General features: G+C 39.5%; 1 protein-coding gene across 5 annotated transcripts; it reads left to right on the top strand.

Annotated features, from left to right (window-relative positions):
* Positions 1-85: 85 nt before the first annotated feature.
* Positions 86-23,498, top strand: LOC110041578 (uncharacterized). 5 transcript variants are annotated; one of them, XM_089270559.1, is made up of 14 exons: positions 86-2,981; positions 4,235-5,571; positions 6,438-6,501; positions 7,265-7,466; positions 8,523-8,869; positions 9,391-9,626; positions 9,906-10,198; positions 10,882-11,220; positions 11,715-11,874; positions 11,977-12,250; positions 15,093-17,476; positions 19,775-19,898; positions 21,498-21,623; positions 22,584-23,498. In XM_089270559.1, the coding sequence occupies exons 1-11, from the start codon at positions 1,190-1,192 to the stop codon at positions 15,386-15,388; spliced, it is 5,340 nt and encodes a 1,779-aa protein (XP_089126685.1). In that variant the 5' UTR covers positions 86-1,189; the 3' UTR covers positions 15,389-17,476; positions 19,775-19,898; positions 21,498-21,623; positions 22,584-23,498. The 5 variants fall into 5 exon arrangements, with proteins under 5 accessions (XP_089126685.1, XP_089126684.1, XP_089126683.1 ...); XM_089270558.1 differs by having other exon boundaries at positions 21,868-23,498; XM_089270557.1 differs by having other exon boundaries at positions 21,498-22,259.
* Positions 23,499-27,901: the final 4,403 nt, after the last annotated feature.

Raw genomic sequence — 27,901 nt, 5'->3', positions numbered from 1 at the left:
TTTTGTTTCGTTTTGTTTGATTTTTTCTTGTGATTAGTGATTTCCTTACTAGCCGTAATCAGTGATTTTCCAAACTATTTTTCAGTGAAACAAGAAATCAGCGTTTAATTGGTCGTGAAGTGTAATGGAGAGAATGCCTGGGATGGAGACTGGAAAAGAAAGAGTCACTTACGAAAGTCACGCAACCAACTACTTTGGCACACGAGACAGATGTATGAATAATAATTAAGTGAGGTCAAAGTAAGGAACTTGAAACAGTGTACTGGTCATTTTGCAATTTATGTCGTTGGCTCTTTGGCTGGCGTTACAGATCCTCGCTACACAGTGCTGATGAGTCACAATAAGGACGAAACAGCTGTCCACTGTTGCGATCCTTGTCATGTTGGTGTCTGGAAACGTCTCTCACGTAGTATCAGCCTTGCAGTCTATTGTATGAACAAAAGACTACATTTGGCGTGAAAGTGTGCTCGAATATTTCTCCACGGGCACTATCTATTCCGAGAAGGGAAGAGGTTTCCGAGAGCAAAGTTCCGGGGCTAAAAAAAGAACAGTGAATACAGACAAAAAATGTCCTTTACATAAAGTTATGCCAAAGACGACAAAGGAGAATACACATGAGAGCCTAATCTGATCGTTTTGTTCATAAGCGGAATACTTATCTCCAGGTTTAACTCAGTCCACGATAACATTTGAGGGAAATCTTTGTAAAATGATTAGTACTAAAACTACGGTTAGTTTATCATGTTTATTGTGTAATGATCAGGGCCTTACTTAACAAACTGTCCGAACCGATTAGTGATAGTTGCCATAAAACAAGTGGTAAACGGTTCACGCGTTTGTTCAAGAAGCACGTCTACATTTCGCAAGTCACGGGAAAGATTACTGATTAGGTTTGAGCGGCTGAGAACACCGGCTCAAAATCGACAGAAGCATTTGAACACTTGCAAAACCAGTCTGATCGATCAACGCTGCGCTGAAGTCATGGAATGAATTGATAATTCTCAGATAACAGAGATACGGGAGTCTTTTAAACGTCGCGTGTCTCTCACTTCTGCTTTATTCGCTATATGAACGATTTTTATCAGTTAATTAATCAAGTGAATGATGACCGCGCTTTCAGATCTTCGTTATCAACTGAAGTATCGAGTAGGCGCAGAAAGAAAAACAACCGTGTACATGTCAAACTAGGATGGCGTTATTATTTCATAAACAATTTCCGATATTATGCCTACGCATAAATTTATTGCCTCGTGTAACACGTGTCACGACATTGTTGGTTAAAATGGCGTCGCTCGAAACAGTTTCGGCGACTGAAGAGATTTCTCCGACTTTTGACAAACTCTTAAAAGACGTTTCAGGTGAACTCAGCCCTGAAGAACTTAGGCAGGCTGTATCATCGATCAAAAGCAATTTTAAAGGCAAATTTGAGGACCAAAAAGAACAGGATCTGTATCCATGTCTTCGTTTATTTGCAAATCAAGGTCTCGTGTCGGAGGACAATCTAACGTTGTTAGAAAGGTTTGTCACTCCTAAAACATCCAAGAAGGAGACAATCCAAGAAAAGATTCAAGGTTTCAAAACAGTCCGCCAGCGAGAGACAAAGACAAGGGAGGAACTGACTGGAAGAGACAACGACTTGAAGCAAGTGATGACAAAGCTAACGACAGGGAGTTCGAGTGTTGTCAATTTGTACGGATCGAGTGGCGTTGGCAAGACAAGGCTTGCCATAGAAACGTACTCCAAATGGTCAGGGAGAAACTTTAAAGTCGACTTCAGAGGAATAAATGAGATGAAAAGCGTTCACTTCCACGTCCTGAACGCATTAACCGTATCGGAGCAAACCGTCTTAGTCTACGAAGCAAATCCAGTCATTGCTCGAATGGAACAACTGAAGCGAGACAGCCAAAGCGACATCTTGTTACTTCTGGACAATGTTGATCAATTTGCGGGAGGAAATGGAGAGCCTTCGGCGGACCTGAACGCCAACTTTGTGGCGTTTCTCACGAGACTTCTTGGTCCCAAGACCGATGGAGGAAAATCAAATTTGAAGATTTTGTTGACTTCGAGAACTACCCTTAGTCACGACGACACTCTCGATGTGGACAATTACGAGGTAAAGGCTTTGGATAACTCTTTCTCAAGCTCACTCCTTCAAACCCTTGGAAATCGTAGCCTTGAAGAAGATCAAATGGAGAAGTTGGTAGGAATGTGCCGTGGGAATCCCCTCATCCTGAACGGGATAGCCGCTATCTTAAGGCAGAAGATAGCAGACGATAAAAAGCTCCTTGAAACCATAGAGCAAGAGAATGTGACCGAGCTTTCAGAAACGGAATTACCACCTGCAGAAAAGGTTACACCGGTTACTAAGGAGAGAGAAATATTTGACCACAAGAAAGAGGGGATTGACAAAGATCAAGAAAACTGCTTGAGAAAAATGTTTTTCTTCCTGCCGAGTAAAAGGCTAAAAGAGAGTGCCGTTTCTGTGTCGTTATTCTGTCGTTCTTTCTCCGCCGAAGCAGCTGCCACCACTCTCGGTGTGGACCCTTCGGAGGCTGTTATACAGCTGGAGGGCTTGCGAAACAGCAAAGTCGTATCGGTTGATCCAGAGGCGAAGGTCCTTTCTTACGACATTCATCCACTGATGCGAAAGTTTCTACGAAGCATCGGTAACAGTAACGTTTTCATCAAAGTTTACGAGAAAGCAAGTGACCGTTTTTGTAGACTTTTCATGTCCGACATGAAGGACATTTCAGCTATTTTGGACGAAAACTACATCGACGCTTTCAACAGATTTGACCTTGACAAACCAAACTTTGAGCTTGCCTTGAACATCTCACTGAACTCAGACCACCTTCTTATTCCAGAGGAGCATCATGAAAGTATTATGATTTGTTATCTTTTTGAGGCCATGCTTGATGAAAAACAGAGGAGAAGCATTTTCAACTCTTGGGCTAAAAAGGCCGAGGATGACGGAAAGAAGGGTGAGCAAAATTTTATTGTTTTATTGATTTAGCTAGGGGCCCTGTCTCTTCTCTGGCTTACAACATAGCTGTAATTCTTGCAACCTGAAAGGATCGAAAAATAAATCGTCTTACATTAACAAAAACAAACCAACATAGAAACAAACAAACAGTTCCGGTTTGAAGGATGCACGAAGGAATTCGGTCGTTCGTTTTTCTTGTACTACATTGTATATTTTATTGATTAATTTGTTCATATTTGGTAGAGGGGTCCCCTCAACTAGCTATGATTTCTTTCTTGATTTATTGTAGTAAACTTTCTTTTATTAATTGATTGTCTAACTCTCCTGAGCAATACTACACAGTATGAAATTGGTTTTAGAAATCATTTATAGTAAATTAAGAAAACTATATCAACGCGAGAGAGGATTTAGCTACATGTATTCTATTATTAAGTGCCAAAAACACCTTTGAGCGTCTACATTTTGAAGGATATTTGTTTGGTCGAGCTTGATTGCGTGGGCTTTTCCAGACCAATCCTGGTCTGTTACAGATGAATAAGCAACTGACCGTGACATTTTTGTTTTGTGAAAATGATTAATTAATTCAATGGTGTGAAGTATATATGAAATAATTCATATTTGAATGGTCTTGCTTCTTTTCTTAATGGCTAACTGTATGTTTCACTAACAGTGGCGTGTTCAAGGAGGTACAAGTAGGCCATGAAAATTCAATCCCTTCAACGGATGCAGGGAGAAATTGAGTACTAGCTCATTTGCTTGTTGGTTTGCTTTTGTCTCGCTTCATTGATTGATTGAGTTATGATCAAAAGAGATTTGCTAAACCAAAGACATGCAAAAATTACGGAAAATACTGTTGCTCGACATTTGATTGATTGATCGATCGATTGAGTGATTGACTGATCCCGATTGGTCGATATTTGTCCTTTGCCTGGGCCTGATTACTGCGAAATTGGCGTAAGGATAAATTCTTGCCCAAGGGAATGAGGAAAACTTTTTAAGGGAGATTAAGACTTGAACTGCAGTTTACCCCAGTTTTATCGTTAAGAGATAAACGTTACCTTGGATAACATACGTTTTAAAAGATGCTTAGATGGACACTGTTGATTGCGCGGGCTATACCAGATTTCTTGGTACACCAATTGGAATTGGCTACAAACGAATAAACAATAGGTCGTGGTAATCTGTTCCTTGAGTATGTAGTTAATTAGTTGTTGTTTATCTATCTATTTATTTTTTTTTTTATTTTATAAGGCTCCTTACTTCGAGCAGAATTAAAATGCCGAGAGGCTTTGCAGGTTCTGCAGCTGGAAGGATGGCAAAGAGCTTTGGAAGTCCTAAAGATGGCGAATGAGTCGCTGAAAACAGTACTGAAAGAAACCAAACGCAGCGAATTCTTCAAGCTTACTCGGAGCTCTTACCTCTTTGTCCAGGGTGAAGTATACTACAGAGCAGGCAATATGGCAAAGGCCCTGAGAATCTTGCATCGGTCTCTGAAGATAATGGAAGATATCCTACAGAGTCACACCAGTACTACCAGATGCCTGAACGCCATTGGCAATTGCCACAACAAGCTGGACAAACCAGATGAGGCGATAAAGTATTATACCAGAGCTTATGAAATGAGGAAGGAGCTCTCTGGCTCAATGAATCACTTTGACATGCCAGTATTTAAAGGTCAGATCGGTACAGGCTATGAAGGAAAAGGTCAAATCTATCGAAAAGAGCGACAGGACGACGAAGCAAGCAAGCAATTTCGCAAGGCAATCGGATGCTATCAAGAGGCCTTAGAGCTCGCCAAGCAACTCAAAATCCCAGGAATGTTAAACACAGCATTATTTAACAGAAACATTGCAAACACGTACGCGTGGCTAAGAGAGTTCGAAGAAGCCTGCCAACCTGCAAAGAACGCCTACGAGATCAGGAAAGACATTCTAGGAAATCATCCTGACACTGCACGAAGTGCTTTCCAAATGGCAGAACTTCGTCGAGGCTTAGAGGACTACGATGAAGCGGAAGATTACTACGAACAAGCGTGGGAGATTGAAAAATCCCTGGGACAAGGAAACCACAGTGAAGTTATGACCAGAATCATTGACTCTTACGAGGCGTTGCTTAGAGGCGAGAAGAAGAAAGAATTTCAAAAGGAAACGTTTGAATTTTATCAACGTTACTGGAACGAAGAAAAAGATTTCGAAGGATTTGAATTTTCCTTGGCGAACAGGAAAGTCATTGATTCAATAAACGAACGGCTTGGTGACTTGGCTGACAGGCAGACGCAAAAGAAATATCAACAAGAAGCTCTTTGGTTCTACGAGGGTGCATGGAATTCTCCAGACACCAAAAAGCTACCGTATCGTCAGAGAGAAGGCATTCTTCAAAACCTTTTGCGGTTGTGTAACATTCTCCGTGAGAAGGATCTGGTCAAAAAGTACGAAGCCGAGGCATTCAGATTTTATGAAAAGCTGTGGAAAAAGAACAAGGAAAAGATGGAAAAGCAAGACAGAATAGACATTCTTACCACGCTTGAAAACTACGCGACATCGCTTAAGGACGAGAAGAAGGCCCAGAAGTATGCGATCTTGTTAAAGGTATTTACTGAAGCAGCTAGCAATGGCGTCTTATCAAAATCTAGCACACTTAAGCGTGCAGCATAATCAAAGCATGGCCGTTCTGGACGAGACCAAACTAGGTGCAGCTTTGCTTTGCCAGATACCCCTTTTTCACACTCGAGAGACCGTTGGCAATGGATTGAGTCATGTGTTAAGCTTTGTTTAACGGTACATCATATAGTTTTATGATGCACCTCGGAGGTTTCAGATAGCGCCAGAAAAGCTGGAGTTACTCTTGCCCGCGCCTCGGGCAACTCTTACTCATTGTTTGTTTTCTCCAAACTTCCCGCGTCTATCATAAATCGACAATACGCGCCAAATAATTAATCGATTCTTAAAAAAGGAAAGAAAATGGCAACAAAATTAAGCCTTCCAAAGACATGTTGCTGTGATTTCCGTTTGTCTTCGTTTCGTCCACACCAAAAGATCCTAACTTAGCGGAGAATACTGTAATTAGCCTGTGTCATAGACGTTCTGTGTAACGCTTTAATGACTTGGAACGAACTTCCCGAGTTTTAGTCCTGGTCTAAACACTAGCCGGAGCTGCTTTATACCGGCACACTGCAGATCATTAACTCTAGCTTCGTCCATGGCTGTCAAAAGCTAAAGGGTCTCTACCAATCCAGTTGGGATTTCTCTTTTTCTCTGTTTGAAACCAATATAAAGATCCTTACGCGAAATTTCTGCTGTGGTGATGTTTTATGTGCGCCTAATCGTTGACTCGATTCATATATAGTCACTTTTGATTTGGAGACTTAACAAGACTCCAACAGACACTTGGCATATGAGAGCTATTTATTTATTTTTTTTAAACTACGCTTTTTCTTTTTTCAATCTATCAACAGGAAAACAAACGGAGCGGTACACTTGTGGGATCTTTTAAATCTCTTTTCTCATTTGGATCAGCAGGTATTTTATATCACTGACTATTTTGTTGGTTTGTATAACGGTGTAATCATTTCTTGATCGATCCTAGATTGAAAATTGCTGGGCATAGGCTGGAATCGTTTAATTCGACCTCATTCGCGCAGGAAAACAAAAATAACTTTGAAGAAGGTTTTGAGCACTGCCAAGTTGCAATGGAGGGAAAAATATCGTCAGTGCTGATATTGAAACCAGTTTTAAACAGCAAATGTTGAATCATTGTGGTCAACAAACTTATCCCTCACCTCTCCCCCCACCCCACCCCCCTCCAACCGTAGAAATGTTTAAGATTGGACTCTGAAAATCCCAAGATGATGTCGTAACTTAAAAAAGTCAATGAAGAGTGTCTTTTTTTCTCTCGTGGAAGGATCAACCAACATGAGAATCTTTGTGGTCAACAACAATGTTGAATCATTGTGGTCAACAAACTTATCCCTCACCTCTCCCCAAAGCCCCCACCCCACCCCCTCCAACCGTACAAACGTTTAAGATTGGACTCTGAAAATCCCAAGATGATGTCGTAACTTAAAAAAGTCAATGAAGAGTGTCTTTTGTCTCTCGTGGAAGGATCAACCAACATGAAAATCTTTATGGACTTACGCATGCAGAGTTATGGCAGAATAACTCAGTTTTTATAATAAATCAGTCGTTGGTCATTTTCCTTCGTTTATTAGCGATGTGTTGTATTATTAGCAAAACATCACTAAAAATCGTAAGTAGCTGAATCTCAGTTTTTCCGTTAAATTAGCTGAAAAGCTGTCTAGCGATGACGATGATGATTCTGATAAAGAGGTCGATGATCAAGACGATGATGACGATGATGACGATGATGGTAGTAATGGCAGTCAAGACCTCACTGAGCAGTTATCACAACTTGCGGTTGAAGAGCAGGAGCTGGAGGAGCTAGAGAATCCAGATGATCAAGAACCAGACAAGATAAAAATACACGAGTGAGTATTACAAACCGAAGGCATGCTGATGTTGGATAGGAGTATTGACCAAAATATACTCTTTTGACCCAAACTATAATTTGATGTCCGCAGATGATGGTTCGTTATCCTATATTCTGATTTGCCAGTTCCCTCTATGAGACGTGCCTGCAGGGAATCATGGTATTTGTATTCATTATCTTGGACTGGATATCTCATAGGGGGAATTGGCCATTCTTTTGCTTCTGCCTTTTTTCATGCGTATCAACAGGTTTGTCAGTCGATGATGATGACAATAGCGCGTCATAGTGCGTTTTGAAACGGCAAAATGGCGTGAATTTAGTGATTTTTGTGTAGTTCTGATCCCGCGTATTCGTATTTAGCGTATTCAAGCTTAATATGTACTGTTATGCCGTGAAATTATCATTCGTAGACTCCATGTTTAAATTTCCGACGACGCAGCGTCGATTGAAACAAATTACCATAGAGTAACATAGTGGCAAGCTGGTTATTAAAACCGAAAACCAAATCCTTTCGAATTGGACCCAGCTGGGGAGCTATCTTATTAAAATTCAAGAGAACCCATAAGTTTTCTTTATAGTCTACTCTGTTGTTCAGTCGAGATTCATTCTAAAGTTCGGTTAAACTGCTTCCTCCTCCTTCCATTCAAATTTGTTTGAAACAGTGTTATTAATTTGAATATTAATCATATTAACGCAAATCTAGGTATACAGAACTGTTATTGCTACTTAGGGCCGGGCAGGGTCGGATTCTAGTGCTTGATATTGCTCTTTTGCAGCATGCAGGTCACAACATTTGCTAGTACCTATAAGATTCAAGCATCTCAATGAGTTTTGCCTTATCTTTGATATGTATTGTCCAACTATAGAAATCCGTGTGCAATTGAGACATCGTAGCAATTTGACCAGAACAATAGCAATTAGAAGCGATCGAGTTTAGTTGTTTTTAGCTTTTTTCTAATGTACTTCCTGTCAGGTATTTGAATCAGTGTGCATATTCATGCTTTCCCAAAGCATTTCATTTACATGTAACCTGCACGACTGTCTTCGTTTTCAGAGGAACAGTAACTAGCGAAGACACCCACTGGGATCTGGAAAAGTGGGCTGTGCACATGACATTCCCTCGTGATGCTGTATCTGAGCCCACCGTGATAGAGATCCACAAATGGAAATCAACTGCTTGTTCACCCCAACTCCGAGAACATGAAGCTGTTGTCAGCAACGTGATTGAAATCTCAACGAGCAGTGATGAAGCTCTGGAGTTCCAAGCTGAGGTGAAATTGACACTCTCTCACAGTGCGGCTGACCTGCATGGCTATGAACTGGTGATATTCAAATTAATTAACAAGGAGACAAATGAATGGGAGGACGTACGTGAAACTGAAAGATTTCAGAGTCTGTCAGGTTAGCAAGGTTCCTTTTTAATTTCCATACGCCTTTATCTTAGATACACGATGTGGAGGTTCGTTAGTAGAATGGTTAATCCATTGTCATTGGAATTCCTCCTCCATGATGATGCAGATACTGCCAAACTGTTGGCAAACCTGGGAAAATGTCCTTAGTTATTTTGCCATTGAGCTTGCACCTACCGGCAACTTGACTAGCGATCGACTAGGCTATTTTTGGTGCGCCAGTTTTATCGATGCCCTCCAACTAACTGAACGCCTGGAGGAGGGTAATGGTAGTCTCTCATCGTTCCAATTTTTGAACATGTATAGAGTGTTCACATGATATAATTAGCCAATCGGATTTGTCAAAATAAGCTCTGGCTCTGCATAGATTGACCGTAAGTCTGTGAATGGCAACGCTCGAATTACAACCGGCCAGACGTTGCGAATTTTGGTTCTACCCTAAAGAACTGCGATCTCTGTAGAGGAAAATGGCTCATGATGTCATATTTCTTTTTCTCAACATATTAATAACAGAAATGGAAGACGAATATCCGTCGGCCAGAGATTTCCCTGACTTTCACTTCCCCATTGTGCAAGCTGAGATAACAGAATGCTCAACATACGCGGTAGTCTGTCGACTCAAGTCATCTCCATCTTATGACATTACATCTAACGGTGGTTCCTTTAACCTGCCTGAATATCCAAATGTATGCGTTACCATCCCTAAGAAGGCTGTTGCGCCAAAAGCAAAGATTCCGCTGCAAATAAAGGTAGGCGTACTTTCACGGGGTAGTGCATTGGTGATCGACCATGTAATCTCCTTTCAATACGCTAGAAATACTACCACCAGTTACGAGTTTGGGCTAAATGTGTATAATTCTACATATCTGTGCAGTGGAACTATTACGATGTGACCACCTAGCTCGCTATCGCGGCTACCTTGGCCAGAAAAGAACTTAGTCAGGCTCTACTGAGCTATATAGTCTATCAAACATTTGTTAGGTATCTCTTGAGATCATGGCTTTTTGTTTGTGTCCTCGCGCCTCTAGGTACACGAAATTCCTCGTGAGGAATTTAAAGGCCAAGAGGTTGTGGTTGGACCTATTTTGCGAATCTCCTGCAGTGAAGTCGTCGAGTTCAGGAAGCCCGTCACGATCCAGTTACCAGTTTCTCTAGGAAACGAACAGCTCGACATTCCTGACGTGTCACAATGCCATATTAGAGTACTGTTTCTGAGGTCCGAGGAAGGACGAAAGGAATGGGTTGAAATCACTGAAGATGTGAAGAACTCGACTAGATTTGACGGAGAGACAGTTAGATTCCAGGTTCATCGTTTCTCTGGGTACGAATGTAACTCAACTTTGTTTACAATCCATTCATTACAATCTGTGGAGTGATTTATCTTTCAATAATTTCAAATAAAAGATCACACCATCACTTTTGAAACTGGCTCATCTGAGAGGTGAAGCCGTCGCAACTGAAAGTTTGTTTTCGCTTTGATTCGCACTAACGAAGTGGAAAGCTTTGGTTTTATGATTATGACTCGATGGGTTTGTTAAAAAACGTGACAATACACATAATCATTTGGCTTGCTCTTGTAGCCGATATAACGCGCGCTCTGATTGGCTAGTTGTAGCGCATTATTTTCCCGTAATGCCCGCGGGCCGATTACGAGTCTGCAAAAACAAAGCAAAAAGCCGTATAATAAACAACTTATTATCCTCGAACGTTTCGTCCTTACGGAAAAATCTCAAACCTCGGCCTTGCCGTATTGACCGAGCGTTAGCAAGGTCTCGGTCTCAGATTTTCTCCTAAAGCTTGATAAGTAGTTAGTACGGGAGAGAATCGTCGAATTTCTGTTGACAAAAAGTCTCTTTTATGCTTCCCTTTTCTCGCGCTATTAATTGTCGAATTGAAAGTTTACTTCAAAGTCTTAATCTTGGTTATTTTATGTTATGTCTAAGGGCTACATTCTCTCAGCCTTCTGCTTTCGAATCTTAAAATACTTTTTTTTATTTCTTTCAGATACGCGTGCCTTCTTGACTGGCGCTTAAAAGATTTCAGTGTTGCTGGAGTTATCGGGTATCTGTCGAGCCTTATTTGGTGCCCTCCACAGCTAGCAGTGTTCTTCGCTTACTTTCCTCCAGAGGAACGACCTGATTCGCAAGATATTTTGTTCCTCATTTGTTGTCCCTCTCACCTAAGACGGCAAGTGACAAAAGAGTTACAAGAGAAGAACATTAACTTCCCAAGTGACGCCGACTCGGAGAAAAAGATGATACCGGGACATGATAAGGCATATGTTTCTCTCTCAGGGGGGATCAGGGCACTTGACGAAGATGACATGGGAAACATCCATCTCAGGTAACTACATTATGGATTTTATATAAACAATAGACTCCATTTTGTTAGGTTTTATGACGACATTGGAAAAAAGGTCAATAATCAATTGGTACTTGAGAATGTCTTTAATTTTTTTTCAAAACACTCAGAACAGCTCCAAAACTGATTATAAAAACGGAAAAATAGACTCAAGAAAGGTGAAGAATTTGGAACCAAATTCTCCTAAAGTCCAAATTTGCACTTAAACAGCATTTTAAGCTTAAAGAACATCAAATTTCGTTAAAACATCCTTTGAGAATATGATTGAACGACTATGGCTTAGAACTTTTAGCATTCTACCCTTCCCCCCTCCCACACCACCAGATTAAACAGGATTGATGACTTTGTGGGGTTGCTATCTCCTTTCATAGTCATCCGTCTGACTAAAGACCAAATTAGACTCCACTCAGTCCTTGTAGTATCCTCTGCGAGCATTTGCCAGTAAGTAAACTTTGTTTTATATCCATTTGAAACAGGTTTGAAGGTCATGATCCACACCGAGTTCAAGTTGCAGTTCGGGTGATCAATGATAAGGGATTGTCTGGGGTGAAGTTTTACAGCAGCCCCAAACTTGAGAAAGAAACTTTACTGTGCAAATTACATTTTAGATTGTCACCCCTCAAGAAAGATTTTAAGGTAAGTGATTGAGGGAAGTAGGGTGGGAAAGGTAGTCGTTAAATGTTCTTGAGCCTAACTATTACTAATTTTTTTTGTTTTTTTGTCGTATTTCTCCTTTAGACAACACCAGTGGATTTTTTTGGCGTTCCTGTCAGCGACAAAATACTGTTGGAGGCCAGAGCAGAGGAAGTGTTAGCCATTGGTAAAAGATTCGTAGATAGCATTACGTATAACAGTCATCTTCACCGCCTGTCAAGTGAAAGTGGCGAGGAAATATTGCAGAGTTTCTTTGAGGTTCTGGCTGGGTTGACAAGTAAAAGCCAAGATGAGTGTTTTGAAGCACTCGTTACTGACCTCATTGTATATGGGCATGTGATTGATCGTCTTAAAGAAGGTAAAGTGCCTATTTTGCCTTAGCTACTTAAGGACGGTGCCTACTAGATACAAAGGTTTTTGCGCCAGGTTAGGACCAAGGGCCATTGGAATCCACAAAGAAAAAATGGGGTAGCCATGCATTTTTTCGAGATAACCAGCCTTGAATCTCAACAAAAATGCTGACATCAGGATTTTTCTGAAAAAGAAGGAAAGGATATTTCTTGACAAATTTCCTTAGAATTCGCCTTTACATACAGAAAAGCAACCACATTGAAAAAGATCTTTAAACTACATGGCAAATGGTAACATAAAAACCATTTTTGGTATGTTTTTAATAACAAAATCGTTGCAACAGCGCTTTTAGCGTCTCTGACAGCCTTCCTCTGGTTCAGCTAAAATACAGTCTAAATACCTTTTGCCAATCACGTGTTGAATAGGCTTGCCACTTCCATTTCATAACATAAAATGTAGGGGTAACCACGCGTTTTGTAAAGCTATTCATCCTTTTTGAAAACTTTTACGGTGCCCGTTACATTTTTTTCTGTCACCTCCCCAGTAAGGAAGACATTTGGGTATCTCGCACTTGTTTTGCGCGCGCACTACGCCATCTACGGGTACAGGTACATGTTTATAGATGGATCTCAGTATAATTTTCGACATATATCAGTTAGGTTTTCAGCTGGAAGACGTAAACAGTTAGTCGTTAGCGATATGCTACTATTCTGGTGTTCCTGGCTTAAGGTGGCTCGTACCAGTTTTCAGGTTTTTGACGGCTCATAACTTTGTAAGAATAGAACAAAAAGGCAGACCAAGGCCACTGTAATATTTTTGTACGTTTGGATTATACAATTTATACTTGACCTAAAACGGCTGTTTTTTTGCCGTCAGCAGTTACCACGGCAACATTTCAAAAGTATTTTCCAGACCTGATTTTTCGCGTATGTCACTAATAACTAACAAATTGACCCGGTGACCCCGAGTTTTTTTTAATCAATAGCTTTTGGCATCTGAAAATGAAAATGCACGACAATTTTAAATCAATTTTACGGAGCCGATTTCTTGTAAACTTGGAAAAACGACAATTTGAACAAAGTGCAAATTTCCTTCTGAAGAATTTTTTATTTTTTTTCTGACGCATCCTCTCAATAATAATATCATTTTGAAACAATAAAAAGAAGAGGTCACCTGGCCTGTCTTCATGTAAAAGCCTTCGCGAGTCCCGTTATTCCCACGCGCGTACACACGCATTTAAAAACAGAGACTTAATAAGATCAGCAGTCGCTCATGAGCTGTTTTGACTACCACTGACTGCTTCGTGTGCCCGCGCGGGCGTTTTGTTTTATTTGCTGCCGTTTGGTGCTAAAACATCCTTTACAGTTGTAGTTGTCGTTAAAGACAACTTCCTGGGCTTACCCTGTAGGATTTTTACACAAATTCTGGGTAGATTTGCTATGTTTTACGAGTCCTTTATACGCTCTCGGTGGCTACACGATCGATCGAACTTCCCTTGAAATTTGGGAAACACTGGATTCCCGAAACAATTTTTCTTAAATACACAGAATTGACTTAAGTTGTCATAGCAGGTAAAGACGAATTTCGTCTCCAACAGTACAAAAGTGACCTTGCGCGAAAAAAGCCGCGCGCCGCCATATTTGTTTTTGGTCTTTCGGGTTCTAAATCTCGCGCCTCTATCGCGCGTGTTTCTCACGCTTGACGGACGATGGAGATCTACTCCCCGCGCGAGAAAACTGGTACCAGCCACCTTAAGGTCATTCTGCTGAAATAGAACCTGCACTGAGATTTTTGTGAAACTTTGCCTATCGATTGTGAACTTATATTTTGAAATAAAAATGAGGGGTCCCCATGTTCGTTTAGGAGCAAAAGCACCTTGTTTGTACCAATATAAATCCTTATAATAGCACCATGATTGTAGTTACGATTGCTTGCTAAATTCACGTTTCCGACGATTGCTTTTTGTTCTACACTGAGAACTGGTCCATGTTTATTTTACACAGAGAAATTTATTATTCAAGTCAAAACAACAGAAAAAAAATGATAGGTCACCATACTCGTTTGCGAGAAAATGACGATTTACCTCTATGGTGAGGTCCAGCTGTAAAGAAAAAGCCGCCATTTTTTAAAGCGCGCGCGCTAATCACGCGTGAAATTATGCGCAGTAGGGATGCGCAATGCAATACTGAGGAATGACCTTAAGTACAGGTTCATTAAACTTGTTTTGGTAACAGTATGAAAATTTTGCTTTCATTTTAGTCGTGTACGTGATAGCATAGTTGATTGCCCCAGCGCGCGCGTGGCGTTTAAACCATGGCTTGAGTGATGCGCAGAACGTGTGCGCACTAACAAAAGTAGGCACCGTCCTTAAAGAGATGCAAGCAAATTCAGAGAGGCCTGTAAGTCAGCTAGGCCCTTGTGGTTACTTCCAAAATTGCCATGAAAGTTGATTTCGCAGAATGATTGATTTCCCTGGCATGACTGCCCTCTAACGGAATGACTGATTTTGCTGACTGCTCTCTAAAGTTTTCACAGATACGTCATGAAAACGTAGGTTTCCTTGATGGCGAAAGATAGATGGCTAATTATACACGTATCAGTCTATTCAGTCTACGTTTCGAGGCAAAAGAGGAGAGCCTCCATCTTTTTAACATTTCCATACACGCAGTGAATTGCGCATATGCGCAGTTGTCACATGTACATTACGAGAAAATCAACTTAGATCCAACCCATTTGCAATTTGTAGCAGTTCTTAAGTGATGACATAGTGAAAGAGGAGCGTCGTAGAAATATGCAAATGAAACCTCTTAAGTTTCGACTATATATGCATTTTTTTCTACTCTGTTTAGGTAGGAATGCAGTGAGCAGACCACTCATAGCAAATAACGACGTGCTCCGCACTGTGTCGGAAGAGGTTGGGCATTGTTGGAAAAATCTGGCGAGAGAACTAAACCTCAATAGGGGGAGAATTGAAACGATTTCAGTAGAAGAGGAAGATGACCAAGAACGTTGCTACAAGGCTCTAGAAAGATGGTGCCAGGAAAACGGAGAAGAAGCAACGATACGAAAACTTATGCTTGCACTGAACAAATCAGGTCTTGCGGACGTGAACAAAAACGTGATGAATTGTTTAAACCTGACATGAAATGTCAGCTGTGTTCACGCCCCCAACCTCAAAGAACGATTGGAGTTTGGGTCAAGACACAAAGAGATGGAAACTATGGTACCTTTGCCCCCCCCCCCCCCGCCTCCCCCCCCACCCCCAATAATCTATCATATTGTGCTTATCACTTCAATATTAAAGCGCAAATTAACAAATTGACGTCAGTTTTTTATGCGTCTGTCCTCTTATTGATGATAAATTTCGTCATTACATTTTCAAAGTTTACTGCGGAACCACAAAATGATCAAATGCCGAAAATAAATGAGAGGAAAAGAGGTAAACAAAGATAAGTGAATTTTATTAAAAATGACGCGCACATTGTCAATAGCTTTTCTCGCTTTTTTATTGGCTACTTAAAAAAGTCCATAAAATCCCTTTGGTTAGAAAGTTGACAGTTTGACAGCTGAAAGTTGAACTTGAAAGCTTGCATAAATTACAATTTTATCCGTTTGTACTCTTATTGATGATAAAAATGAGCCAATCATCGCGCGAGAAATTAGACAGTTATTGTGAAAACAACATTGGAAAAGATTTTCGATTTGCTGTGTGTGTCAATGAATTCTATGCAAGCAAGATCTGAGATTGTAGCAGACAATTTGTTTTGCCGATTTGTGTCCTTATTTCGATTTCCGATTGTCTGGAAATTTTACCCTCGCGATAGAGGTTTTATGATGTTATAAAGTTACCCTTAACTGTCTAAAGCCTGCAAAATGGAAACGTGCATGATGTTCACACTTAAAACTAACGCAAGATATGTTCACGCATAACGCGAGCGATGTTCACATGATGTTCACTGCGGTAGACGCATAGCTGACACTTGCAGATGCAAACTCAAACGATTTTCACACATAAGGCGAACGAAAGATATCTCCAGACATAATGAAAACAATCTTTACCTTTAACGCAAAGAATTTCCCCAAAAACCTGGACATTTTCACTAAACGAAGACTTTTAAGGACGCCGCTCACGATACTATACTCTTTAAAAATTAGTAATATACATTCAACGTCGTGTTTAACACTGAGCTCCTTGATAGATCAAAACAGATTTTATAGCAACTTACAGAAAGACTCTTCGACCGAACAACTTCCGCCTTCACTGGCTAGATAACGGTTCACAATTTTGCGGGTGCTACCCCAGCAAAAGGTACCGAAAGAATGCAACAGGACGTAACAAATTACTCGAGTGACTTGTAAATATGACGAATTTCTACATGTTTTTTGGCCGCATTTCGGTCTCTCTGCAATATGGCGTATTTTATCTGTTAATAGCGTAGCTCTCATACCCATATAGGGAAGAAAAGGAAACCCATGAAGGATTTTGTTCATGGTTATCATGGCCAGCGGTATTGCTCGTGGGCGCGTACGCACGACGGCGACGGCGACGGCGGCGACGACGGAGTCGCGCAACATGGCGGCCATACTCCAGCTAATAGGTTGACAGAGACACGCACCCTCGATTTGTAGCGGAAGAATGCCATTTTTCTTAGCGGGATTTTTAAAGAAAAACGATAGCCGAGGTTGATCTAATGTTTTTAAGATAGGGTTACACTGACGCGAAAAACAGAAAGCAAGAATTAACAGGCAAAGAAGTAGCGAAGAAGATCGCGAAAAAGAACGGGCCAGCGCTGGGGAAAGAGGCCAAAATAGTACTGAACAATGCCGTGAATTATAGCGAGTTAAGGGCTAGAGAAAGGAGGGGAAATAATACCGAACAATGCCGTGAACCAAAGCTAACGAGGGCTATAGAATGGAGGCCAAAGTACGTACCCGACAAACTGGTTCAGAAGACTGCATAACTCCCCATGGCCAAGTTCAAAATTCGCGCGAACGTGATGCTGTGCAGCCGTGCAAGAAAATTCAAAAGTCACATGATTTGGTCCTGGTGATGAACAAGAGAAATCAAACTTGCCTGATTGTTTAGAGAAATTACAGAACAGTAAACGCAGCGGAAGAAAGTGGTTAATTCGTTGATCTATCGAAAATATTACTTCAGTTCAGTCTTCTCAACTTTTGCTGCAAGTTTCTGCCCGGAAGATTTACTCTGGCCGAACTGAATTGTCAACTTGCGGTAAGTGACTTTTGTTGTGGCGTTTGCGATGAAAATTAACAAGTTGCCTCGGCGATATAAGCTTATTTTCAATCGGAATCCTTTATAAAGTCTTCCTTATTTGAAGCCATGCTGCGAGAGATTTTAAAAATTGTATCCTTTTAATTTCGCTCGTCTCTAAACAATGACACGTGAGTCGCTTTGTGGAGGTTGCTGTAAGTTGTAAACAAATTAAGTTTTCTGTCGATTTTCGTCGTCAACTTGAGCTTATAACCTCACGTCTAAAAATAAGCTTAACCAAAACCGTATTTGTAAACACGGCCGGGCGAGTTTTAAAGTTTTCTCTGAGTTAGCTGGCACAGCCGCTTGGTAGACTGCTAAAATTTCTTCTTCTGTTGTTGAAAACCAAGACTCGTGAGGTCTACAAAACATTTTAAGCCGAAGCGAACAGGATTTGCTAAATTTACTTTTGTTCCTATGTGAATATTTGCATATTGTGATTACAAAGTATGGAGATTTCCTCGTTTTGTTAGTTCAATTCATTCGGTTTGGCGAAATGCTTGCATGGGTGCATTTCTGGTTAATTTGGTTGAAGACTGGTAAAGCTACCGCCAATGAAATGACTGCAAAGCTAAATTAAGCCGTCGGCAAAAATACAGACTGTCAGTAGTATTCAAATTTAAGCGTGAATAATTATTTAACTTTAACACTGCAAGCTTAAACGAATTTTCTTTATCCTTTCTTTTATTCGGTCACCTTTCATTGAGAAGGGATTTGCTGTTGATACTCAGATGTAGTGATATGCATCTTGTGTTTATAATGTAGATTTCTTCGTTTTATTTTGTTGTCTGTCCAATTAGTTCGGTTTGGTGAAATGCTTATATAGTCCAAATGTCGAGTAGACGATTATGTATGGAAATCCTGTCTGCAAATAAAGCTCTACTTTGATTTTGATTTGCTACATGTATTTCATTTTATTTGTGCCATTGCTTTTGGTTGGGGGTGCAGGGACCCTATTTTCTTAGTGGGAGGTTAATATGGAAATGTTCCTAAAAAGTGAGATAGTACTCATTAGAAAAAAAAAGATGCGAAGAGCTCTACTCGGTAAATTGAACAGTGCAATAGAAGAAGTTCTTGCCTGGACCATTTCTCGGTAATAAAAGTAACTTTTACATATGTATATACACAATTTAGTTGGTGAGAGCGCTCTCCTCTCTCCACTCCCTCTCTCTCTGCTCTCTTCTTCACACTAATTTTTTTTATTAACTAACTCATCAACCGAATGTCATTGACTGTTTTCTTTGTTGTGCATGCATACTTTTTTGCTCGTCAAAGAAAGTTTCAGTTTCCTCCTGGCTGTACAGTTCCCTTTGTCCTGTCCTGTACCAATTCGTTTGTGATATAACTTTGTGCATTCTCTATTCTCCTTAAATTTTATCTCGTCAGGGTGATAGAATGCACTCTCAGAGTGTTCAATCATAATGTCTTCAGTTGCTACAATTTTCCGGAAAAAAGCAATAGTTTTCCTAATTTCCTTTTACTTTGTGTTAGGACTTTTTAGCATGCCTGTAATTGGCCCATGGGCATTATGGGAGAATAATTTTCAAGTAAAGAATTAGATTCGTTTTAGTGTTAAGTATTTTAAATTATTATGAATTAGGCATTTCTTTTCATTTTTTATTTTTTATTTTAGTCGCACGTGATGTGTTATGATTTTACTGAGGTATACCATGTAAATGTAAATAATGCACTAGAATTGGCCAATCAGAGTGTGCATTATATCGGCTTTAAACACAAACCATATATAATAAATGTATGTAAATGATATTTTTATTACAGAGAACTGGACAGGGCAAGAACTTCTCCTTCTTTTGTAAATTTATTTAACTTTTTCTCGGCTCATGAGTGGGTGGAATTCAACAAATCCTGCAATCTGATTGGTTCCTGGAGTGGGCGGAATTTTCTCATCCAGACCGCTACAACAGGCGGAATCTGTCAAGTTGATCTATTTTCGTGAATGAATTAGCGGTAATTGTCATCGTCACTTCCATAAACGATTAATCAACGCAAGTTTATCTCTATTCACCTTTAAATGGCAAGGAAAGTCACTGTAAGTAAATTCAATTGAGTTTTTTGAAGTTGTGAGAGTTTGTTTGGCTGTTTGTAGCTCAGCGCTGTAATGGCGTGTAATCCTCTGTCTCTCTCTGTACAGTAAAAAGAATTGTGAATGTTGATAGGTGTACATTGTACATCATGTAAAGGTATTTGGTGAATGCCAATTAAGGCATAAATTTAGCATTTCATGTATTGCTTTTTCAGGACAAGTTATATAACAGTGACGTTTTAAAAGGTGTGATCAGAAAAATAGTGAGTGTATTGTCCAGGCAGTACCAGTTTACGGATGGCATATGCAGACAGTAAGAGCAACTGTAAGCATTACCACGTAAGTTAGTTTTATGCTTATGACTTCTTGTACTTAGATTTTGTGTCATTTCATCACAAGAATAAGTAATGAAAGATGCAATAGTTGTTGCAATATATTTTTGAAGGAAAACTTAATAAGTCTGCCTATGCTGGATTAAACAGCCATGTGTAAAGTGAATGTGAAGCAAACACACTGTTAAAGATGGGGCAACCCTAAAACCCAGTAAACCGGAATCTGGAACCCAGAATCCGGAACCAAAAACCAGAATCCAGAAACCAGAAACTGGAATCTGCAAATCAAAGAAAACAAGCTCTTCAAATACGCAAAAATTGTTTTGCTTAGCTTTTTGCTTGTAAAAAACAAGTTGCCAAGTAAAAAGGATCTCAAACTTAACCTTTTTTGAAACAAAAATTCCCCATCTGTTGAAATCGTGCAACCGTTATTTCTAGTGAGGGCTATGATTATGACAATCTCAGTAAAGTGCGTCTTAATTTTATTCCAAGCACCCTGAGAGTGTCTAAAATAAGCTTGCTGGTTAAATTGCCATTTTGTTTAATAAGTGATTTTCAATTTACCGGAGGTATAAATTTATCCTTTATGCCTAGTAGATACTGAACAAGATAGAAAATGTCATAGAGAACAGGATGTCCGTCAGTGGCAGCCCCCTGTACGTTGACAGTCACGCCCCCCACTTTCGAAGTCTAAAGGCTAACCTGGCTGGTCTAAATATGAAATTTGATTTTTCTAACAGATACGAGACCAATTCCAGATCAATACAATTTCCACACTGATACTGTGACAAATCAGCATTTCATATTCTTGGCAGCCATCATAGTAAAACAATTTGTAGAAATGTTGCCTGCTTACTTCTGTCTGCTTCTCGCTTGCTAACAGATCAGACCACATGTTGTTAAATCAAGATGCTAAAAGACTGCCAGAAACTCACCCCAATAGCTTGTTCTTATAATTGTGCTGCTCACCAGTCTTCTTAGAGCAATTTGATCTAGACAAGAACCGGGCTCTCATCAGGGCCAGGTTGAACAAAAGATCGGTAACTTAGCCTATGAGCAGGCTCTCATGTTTGGGCCGGGGGCATGAGCGGCACAGCCGCATAAACGCACTTGGTCACATGCCAATGCAGAAAAACACTAGACACCTATTTAGCCTGCTCAGACACTAGAGACAGATACTAGAGCCTGCTCGCAGGCTATGAGTAACTCTATCCTTCATTGCTTCATTGCTGAAGCGAATTATTTCTATCATCATTCATAATATCTGGATTCCGGATTCTGGTTTCTGGTTCCGGATTCCGCATTCCGGATTCTGGATTTGGGTTTCCAGATTCAGTGTTTTAGGGTTGCCCTAGATGATGTATGTGGATGTTAATCTTGAATAATCTGAAATTCCAGAGAGTTTAAAAATATCATATCATATCTGTGATGGTTCTGAGGTGGAGGGCTGTTACATGTACATGTAACTGTGTCATGTACGATTTTTCACTTGTTATGATTCAAGTGCCAATAGTTTCTGTATCTGTTGGTGTGTAACAATCTACACCAATATTTCAACGTAATAATGCACTTTGTATATTAATTAACCAAATTATGCTGTTTTTAGTTAACCAATGCTACTACATAGTAATGTGATGTGAAGTGAAGTGTACCAATTTACAAACATGCCCAGTGTCAACTTGTCAAATATATGAACTGGCCAGACAGTCTAGATTACAAAATTTTCTGAAAGGTAAGATGTTTCTTAAACATTATTTTGTAATTAATGATTTCTCAGACATTGTTTTCATTGAGAAAAGATTCATACCCCACATGGAGGTTTTTTCTCTATTAGAGCTCTCTCTTCCTGATACTTTAATTTGGAATTTCTTAAGACTGGCCATGAATGGGTGTTGGGTGTGAATATCTTCTGGAACTGCACATTCAGTAAGCAAGAACATCAGTATTTATCCTGACAAACTCTGATTTTCTTTTAGAAGCTGAACTCATGTACAGTTGTACAGTTATATGTACAATCAAACAACCTGGATGGCCCTTTGATTGGGACTGTGCACATTGTTGTAACTTGCAGTGTTCCAGTTTCTTGTTTGAAGCAAATTGCATTTGCTCTCGAAAGCAAGTCGCCAAGTTCATAATAGTTGTATAAGTTTGCTTTGCATCTCAGGGCAGAGCCTGCCACTGTGAAAGCTGGAGTACCAACCTGTAGCATTTGATTCACTACTGACTCTCAGTAAATAACTAACAATGGAGTACACTGTATATTAAAGAAAGGAATTAAATGCCTGTTCCTGTCAGTCAATATATGAACAGTTTACACATGGGCAGCCTGTATGAAAACATCAAAGATTTTCAAAGCAACCATGGCCTGGTGAGATATTTCTGAGGAAATATAAATTTAAGGTCCTTATGATTGCTTATAGGCATTGATTTTTATTGTAAACAATATCTTACTGAGTGTATGTTTCTTGTGTACTTATTGTTGTAGAACACAGAGATCACTGTTATGACAGAGATATTAATTTGTGAAAAGTTCTATAAACAAATGCACCCGGGAACAAATAAATTTATCATGGATGCAGCTTCTTAGAGATCCCCAATATTAATGGCACATACACTGCACATACATGTAAAAGAGTCCAATAATTCATTACTTAAGATTGTAATGCTTTGTTTGGTTTCTCTGTATTTACAGACAACTTGATGGGATTATAAATTGTGCACCAAGTTCATTGAATAAACTGACTTGGAGTTTCAGTTCTGCAACCCATCCTGTGTGTAGTAATATCACAGCTGCAACATTGTAACAGATACACTGTATTACATTATTAAGAAACACATATATTAACTAATTGTTTTAAGTACCTGTTAAATTAATCAGTTTTTCTTAGAGATAATTTACTCATGGTTTATTTAAATAATTGGCTTTTTGGCTTTAAAATGATGCTTATTGAGCTTTTAAATCAATTTTGTGATAATCTGCATTGGACATGGCATAAATTGATATTTTGCCAACACGAAATGGAGAACTGGGTCTTAAGCAAAGTTGCAGGATTAGCATTTTTGTAGAAAGAAAGGGTTGAGTAATTTGTGACATTCTACAGACAGCTTTGCCATTCACAATGTCTAATAAGGTTGATTTGTTCCATACTGTTTTACAAATAGTGTTCTCTAATTTATAAATTATTTCAATCTGTTGTTTAAATGGTTGCCTTAGAACCCCATGTCCGGTTTGGTACATGTAGGATATTGATGTATTGTTTACCATTTTGCTGTAAATTATCTTAATTGATGTGTCAATCAAAACATATCTTGGATATGCTGGGCTCTTCTGACAAATGTACCTATGCCTGATAACCTTGGAGTGCATTTGGTTGTGTTGTGCAGACAAAATACATGTACATAATATAACTTACTCTTAGCTTACTTATAATTCATGGTATAATTTAATCATAGCAAAATTAATTAATGGAACCCAATAACAGCTCCTGTAGTCCACAATCTCAGTCGAGAAAAAGAACAAATCACATTGAAACTGAATAACAGAATTATTAGTATAAGCCTAGGCAAGTATTCATGTTCAGCAAAATAAAATATCATAATTACTGTTCATGCCAGAGTGATTTTGCTTATTGGAATTACCCTTCCAGCAGGAGGAGACTCCATACAATAGTGAAGATGGCTAAATGTATCTTTGGGGACAAGTTAGAAAACAAAACTTTCCAACTTTTCATATATGTCTACTGCTTTGGTATTTTTGCGAGATTTCATTTGGTAGAGATTTAGGGACTGAGTATATTGTAACCACTGCATTTCAATCAGTCCCCTCAAAAAATGTGTAAACTTCTTTTGTGTGGGAGTCCCCATGTTAACTAAGGAAGAATATAATGATTAATAACAATGCCTTGTCTTTCTTAATAAGGTAGGAAAGAACAAGAAATGCCACCAAAAAGCACAGAAGACAGTTCTGTTATGTGATAAAGATTTTTGGTGGCTTCCTAGAAATCCTTGAAATCATGGCTCTATATTTTATAGTCACACCATCTTACACCTCGATCTGCTGATGTAATCCTAGTTCTGGCTGAAACTTTTAAATCATTCGCAATTTACCTCACATACATGTTGAATTATTTTCATTTATTTTAGTAACAACATTCCAAAAAATAAGTGAGGAACTCCGCTTTTAGGCTGGCCTAAATCTATATATTACTGTTTAGAAAATAGCCCAAAGCAAACCCGCGCGTTGATTGGTTTAAAATCGCGTTTCTGTAACTCGATAGAAACACTGAACAAAGACCAAAATGATTTAAATCCAAACCCTATTTCAGGCCAATTGGTTAAAAGAACTATCTTTCTTTAATAGTCGAGACCCATTTTTCAGCATCTACATATACAGCTTAGATAAAGTTTGTTTGATCGATTGATTGACTGATTGATTGGTTGTATGATTGATTGACTGATTGATTGAAAGAAGTACCCCTCTCCCTGATCATAAGCAAGTGACAGGCTGGCAAAGTAAACAAATAATAATGATGATGATGATGATGGCGATGGCGATGGCGATGGTGATGATGATAATAATAACAGTTAATAGGTACCGCCAAAGGTCGTCCCTAAACTCTTCCTCTTCTCTTCTTACTTAGGCAACGTGTTAGAGTGCAAGAAGTCTCCCCGATAACTTACATGCGCATGCTCAGAACGCCGCGGATACAGTGGGAGCTCTTCTGTGAACACACGCTCCTGATTGAGTTAAACTGTGCGCACAGGTTACAAATTCGAATACAATACAATACAATACAATGCAATACAATACAATACAATACAATACAATGCAATACAGTACAATACAGTACAATACAATGCAATACAATGCAATGCAATGCATTGCATTGCATTACAATACAAACTTTATTGACACTTCCTAAAAAGGGTTTTTTAGTGACAATTAAGTCAAAACCATGTTGCAACCTGACCAACAACGAAAAGAGCTTATAAAAACACAAGGGTGCAATTCTTTAGAAAAATCCGAGACCGGATTCAGCAATCAAAAACGGATTTCGCGTTTCTTGACAAAACAGATTGATCGAAGATCGCTCGGATTACGGTGCATCAAAGGAACTGAAGAATGCTGTTTGGACTACGATATTTTCGATTTCATGATGCACCAAAATCCAAGGGAGCTGGGATTTCTCTGTGCAGTATTGTAACCCAAAATCCGTTCTTTTTTTCGATTTCAGAATCCAATTGGATTTTTGCACAGAAACGCACCCTTTGCCAGTTGGTATCTACAGAAAGATATCGGCCAAACTGACTAGTCGCTAGCCGCTAACAAGGAACCGGGTAATGGACGCTAGTAGAAGGGTAAAAAACGATTCTTTTATGCCGGCAAAAAGTATTTCATCCATGGCCATTGTCTTTTCACGGTTAAGTAATTTTTTTGGTAGTCTTTTTTTCTTTGCTTTTTTTTTTTTGTTTTTGTTTTGGTGGTTGTTGTTGAACGAGAGTTGAGTTTATAAGTTATGTTTTGGTGTTCCTACGTTTATGACAGTGTCTTTAGATACAATTTCGACATTTTTAATCTTTGGTGGCAATATTGACTTTTTCATTACAGAGTCTTGGACTCCTCTGCCTGGTGTCAAAATTTAACCCCTTTATGAGACGGGGAAAGGAAGAGTTCAGAGACAGGCGTGCATGGCTGCGTACTATCTAAATCAGTTCAGGAACGCATTCAAGGAACGTAATGTCCAGATTTTCCACACTTTTCAAAGAAGAGAATACGCACACCGTTTCAGACCACATAGCCAATTACCTTTCACGCTCATCTTACTAGGAGCCATGAGAGACCGCGCTATTAGCTGGACTGATAAAACCTAACAAAGGCAACTAGCTATTGTTTTACTACTAGTTTAATTATTTCACGCTCTCTTGGTCTAAAGGAGGCAACGTAAGTACAAGATCCAGAAAAAAAAATGTGACGTCACTATTTGGCCGTTGTTTGCTCGGTAAGCGAGCACACGAGCTCAAATCTGGTAATTTTGTGGTTTATAAGTGTTTTTCGAGTCACTTTCCACTGCAGAAGCCCCCAGGCTCGCATCATAAAGCTAGAATGGTGGGTAGAGGCGAACTTCTGAAAGAAACCAGAGATGAGAGATGATTTGACGGTGATTGGAACACCAAAACTATTCGTATGGAAACATGGCGGTTCATGAGTAAAGTTGTCTCTCTGGCCATTCTGTGGGTGGATTCCAAGACCATACCAAGGCAATTTGGACAGATTTTGACTTACAAAGAACGCAATCGGCGTAATATTTTGCCGGTAGAATTGGCTGGTCGACTCTTACAAAAAACAGAGGAAAGAGAGGTAGATTGTGCTTCATGCCGTCGACATTGCGTATTTCCCAGGCATTCCTTTCGGTCAGGAATAGGAAAATTACAGGTTTGAAATGTTCAAAAATGTTCAAATGTTGTTGTTTATAGTGGTCAATGCGCTTAGCTACACCTGGCTAATTCACAGGCGTGCCACTTAAACTGAAAGAAACAAATACATCAACTAAACATACTTGCTGGTTTTCAGTGTCACGCAATTCAATAGATCAAAATAAAAATCAAAACCGGTCAATAGATAAAGTCCAGAATCTGAGAAATGAAAGAATGTAAATGTGCAAAGACTCTTGCCAAAATTCTGGTCACAGCAATTTTTCTTATGCGAGATATGCGGAGAAATATTTTACCCAAATTTATAGAGGTTTGTACGGAGACGCCATGCTGGTGCCCATCCGTATGAGCATCAACATGGCGGCCCGAAACCAACAGAAACATCTGTCACTGAGTTTTGCTACAAAAACTTGAATTTATCCCTTGAGAAACTCTAAAACATTAAAATAATACTTTTTCTAAGACATGAACTGTTCAGATAGCCAAGTTCCCCGAAATAAGACACGTTTTTAACCATCATGACAGCTCACTTGGCCGTCACGTGAATCCCGCGTCACGCAAAAGCTTCGAAATTCAAGCGTAGTGTATCACAAAACCAAAAACCCATTCGGAGCGAAAATTTGAATGAATATTAGTTTTCAGCTGCTCTTATACATCATTTAAGTAGAATCTCAGGAAGATCAATAGTTTTGTAGTTCGAATTTTAGTGACGTCATGTGAAAACCAGCTATATGCTTAAAAATTCCAACCGGCGGGAGGCAGACCAGTTGGCTATTTACAAACATGACCGAGGAGTTGAACTAGGGTCTACCTAGAAACAACTCCAGCTTAGTGGTCAGAGTGGGACTTGAACCTGCGTCCTTCGGATTTCAAGGAGTCTGGCGCCCTAACCACTCGGCCACGCTGCCTCTTGTAAAGGTTTGTAAGCATAGCACTGATTCAGTGGTAATTGTTCAGTCTGCTGAAGGTTTGATTGAACATTTTCGTAGTGAACGGAAAGGAAAAGGCTTGAAGTTTGCTTTGAATGTAAAATTCTGGATTTAGAATTATTTTTTCATTAAAAAATTTCAAGGCCAAGATGTGTGTTTCTTGTTGGTTTCGAATGTAGTAGAAAACGAGCATTTTCGGATTGGCTGCAGAACAAATAGCCCTATGCAACGAAAATTCAGAGCTGTGGCTGGTTAATTGGCTTCAAACGCTTCACAAATTATCACTTTGCTATAATAAGAGATAATTGAGCTCATATCTTCAGATCTGTGGAAGCTACAGATTTTCAAAACATTGCTGGTGCCAGTCGTACAAATTTGTACGACTGGGAGTTAAAGGGTTCAAATAACGATGAATAAAATCGCGCAACGGAAAAAAAAAACTGTTCTTTTTCTTTTGGAATAAAATAAACAAAATATACTCACCTTGCCTGGTTTCTGTTGTCCATTTGGCCTATTTCATCGTTTTGGAGGTTTTTGAGGTGTTTGTTATAGAAAGCTGCGACAAACACCAAGGTGCATTTCAGGCGCATACAGTTTGTAAGCCCGACAGTGCAATTCACTCTGCAGGTATTTTTTTTTCTTTACCTCT

Source organism: Orbicella faveolata, unplaced genomic scaffold, assembly GCF_042242905.1.
Source record: "Orbicella faveolata isolate gen_17 unplaced genomic scaffold, um_ofav_v1 contig_34, whole genome shotgun sequence".
NCBI classification, from domain to species: domain Eukaryota; kingdom Metazoa; phylum Cnidaria; class Anthozoa; order Scleractinia; family Merulinidae; genus Orbicella; species Orbicella faveolata.
The sequence above is the reverse complement of the archived record's forward strand: the minus strand, read 5'-3'. Positions and strand labels throughout refer to the sequence as shown.

What these genes read in the sequence shown, in the direction of transcription:
- LOC110041578 (XM_089270559.1), top strand. Translation starts at nt 1,190, where the DNA reads ATGGCGTTATTATTTCATAAACAATTTCCGATATTATGCCTACGCATA. An exon ending in GACAAGATAAAAATACACGA is followed by an intron (nt 7,467 to 8,522) that starts GTGAGTATTACA and finishes CTTCGTTTTCAG; the next exon opens with AGGAACAGTAACTAGCGAAG. An exon ending in GATTGATCGTCTTAAAGAAG is followed by an intron (nt 12,251 to 15,092) that starts GTAAAGTGCCTA and finishes TACTCTGTTTAG; the next exon opens with GTAGGAATGCAGTGAGCAGA.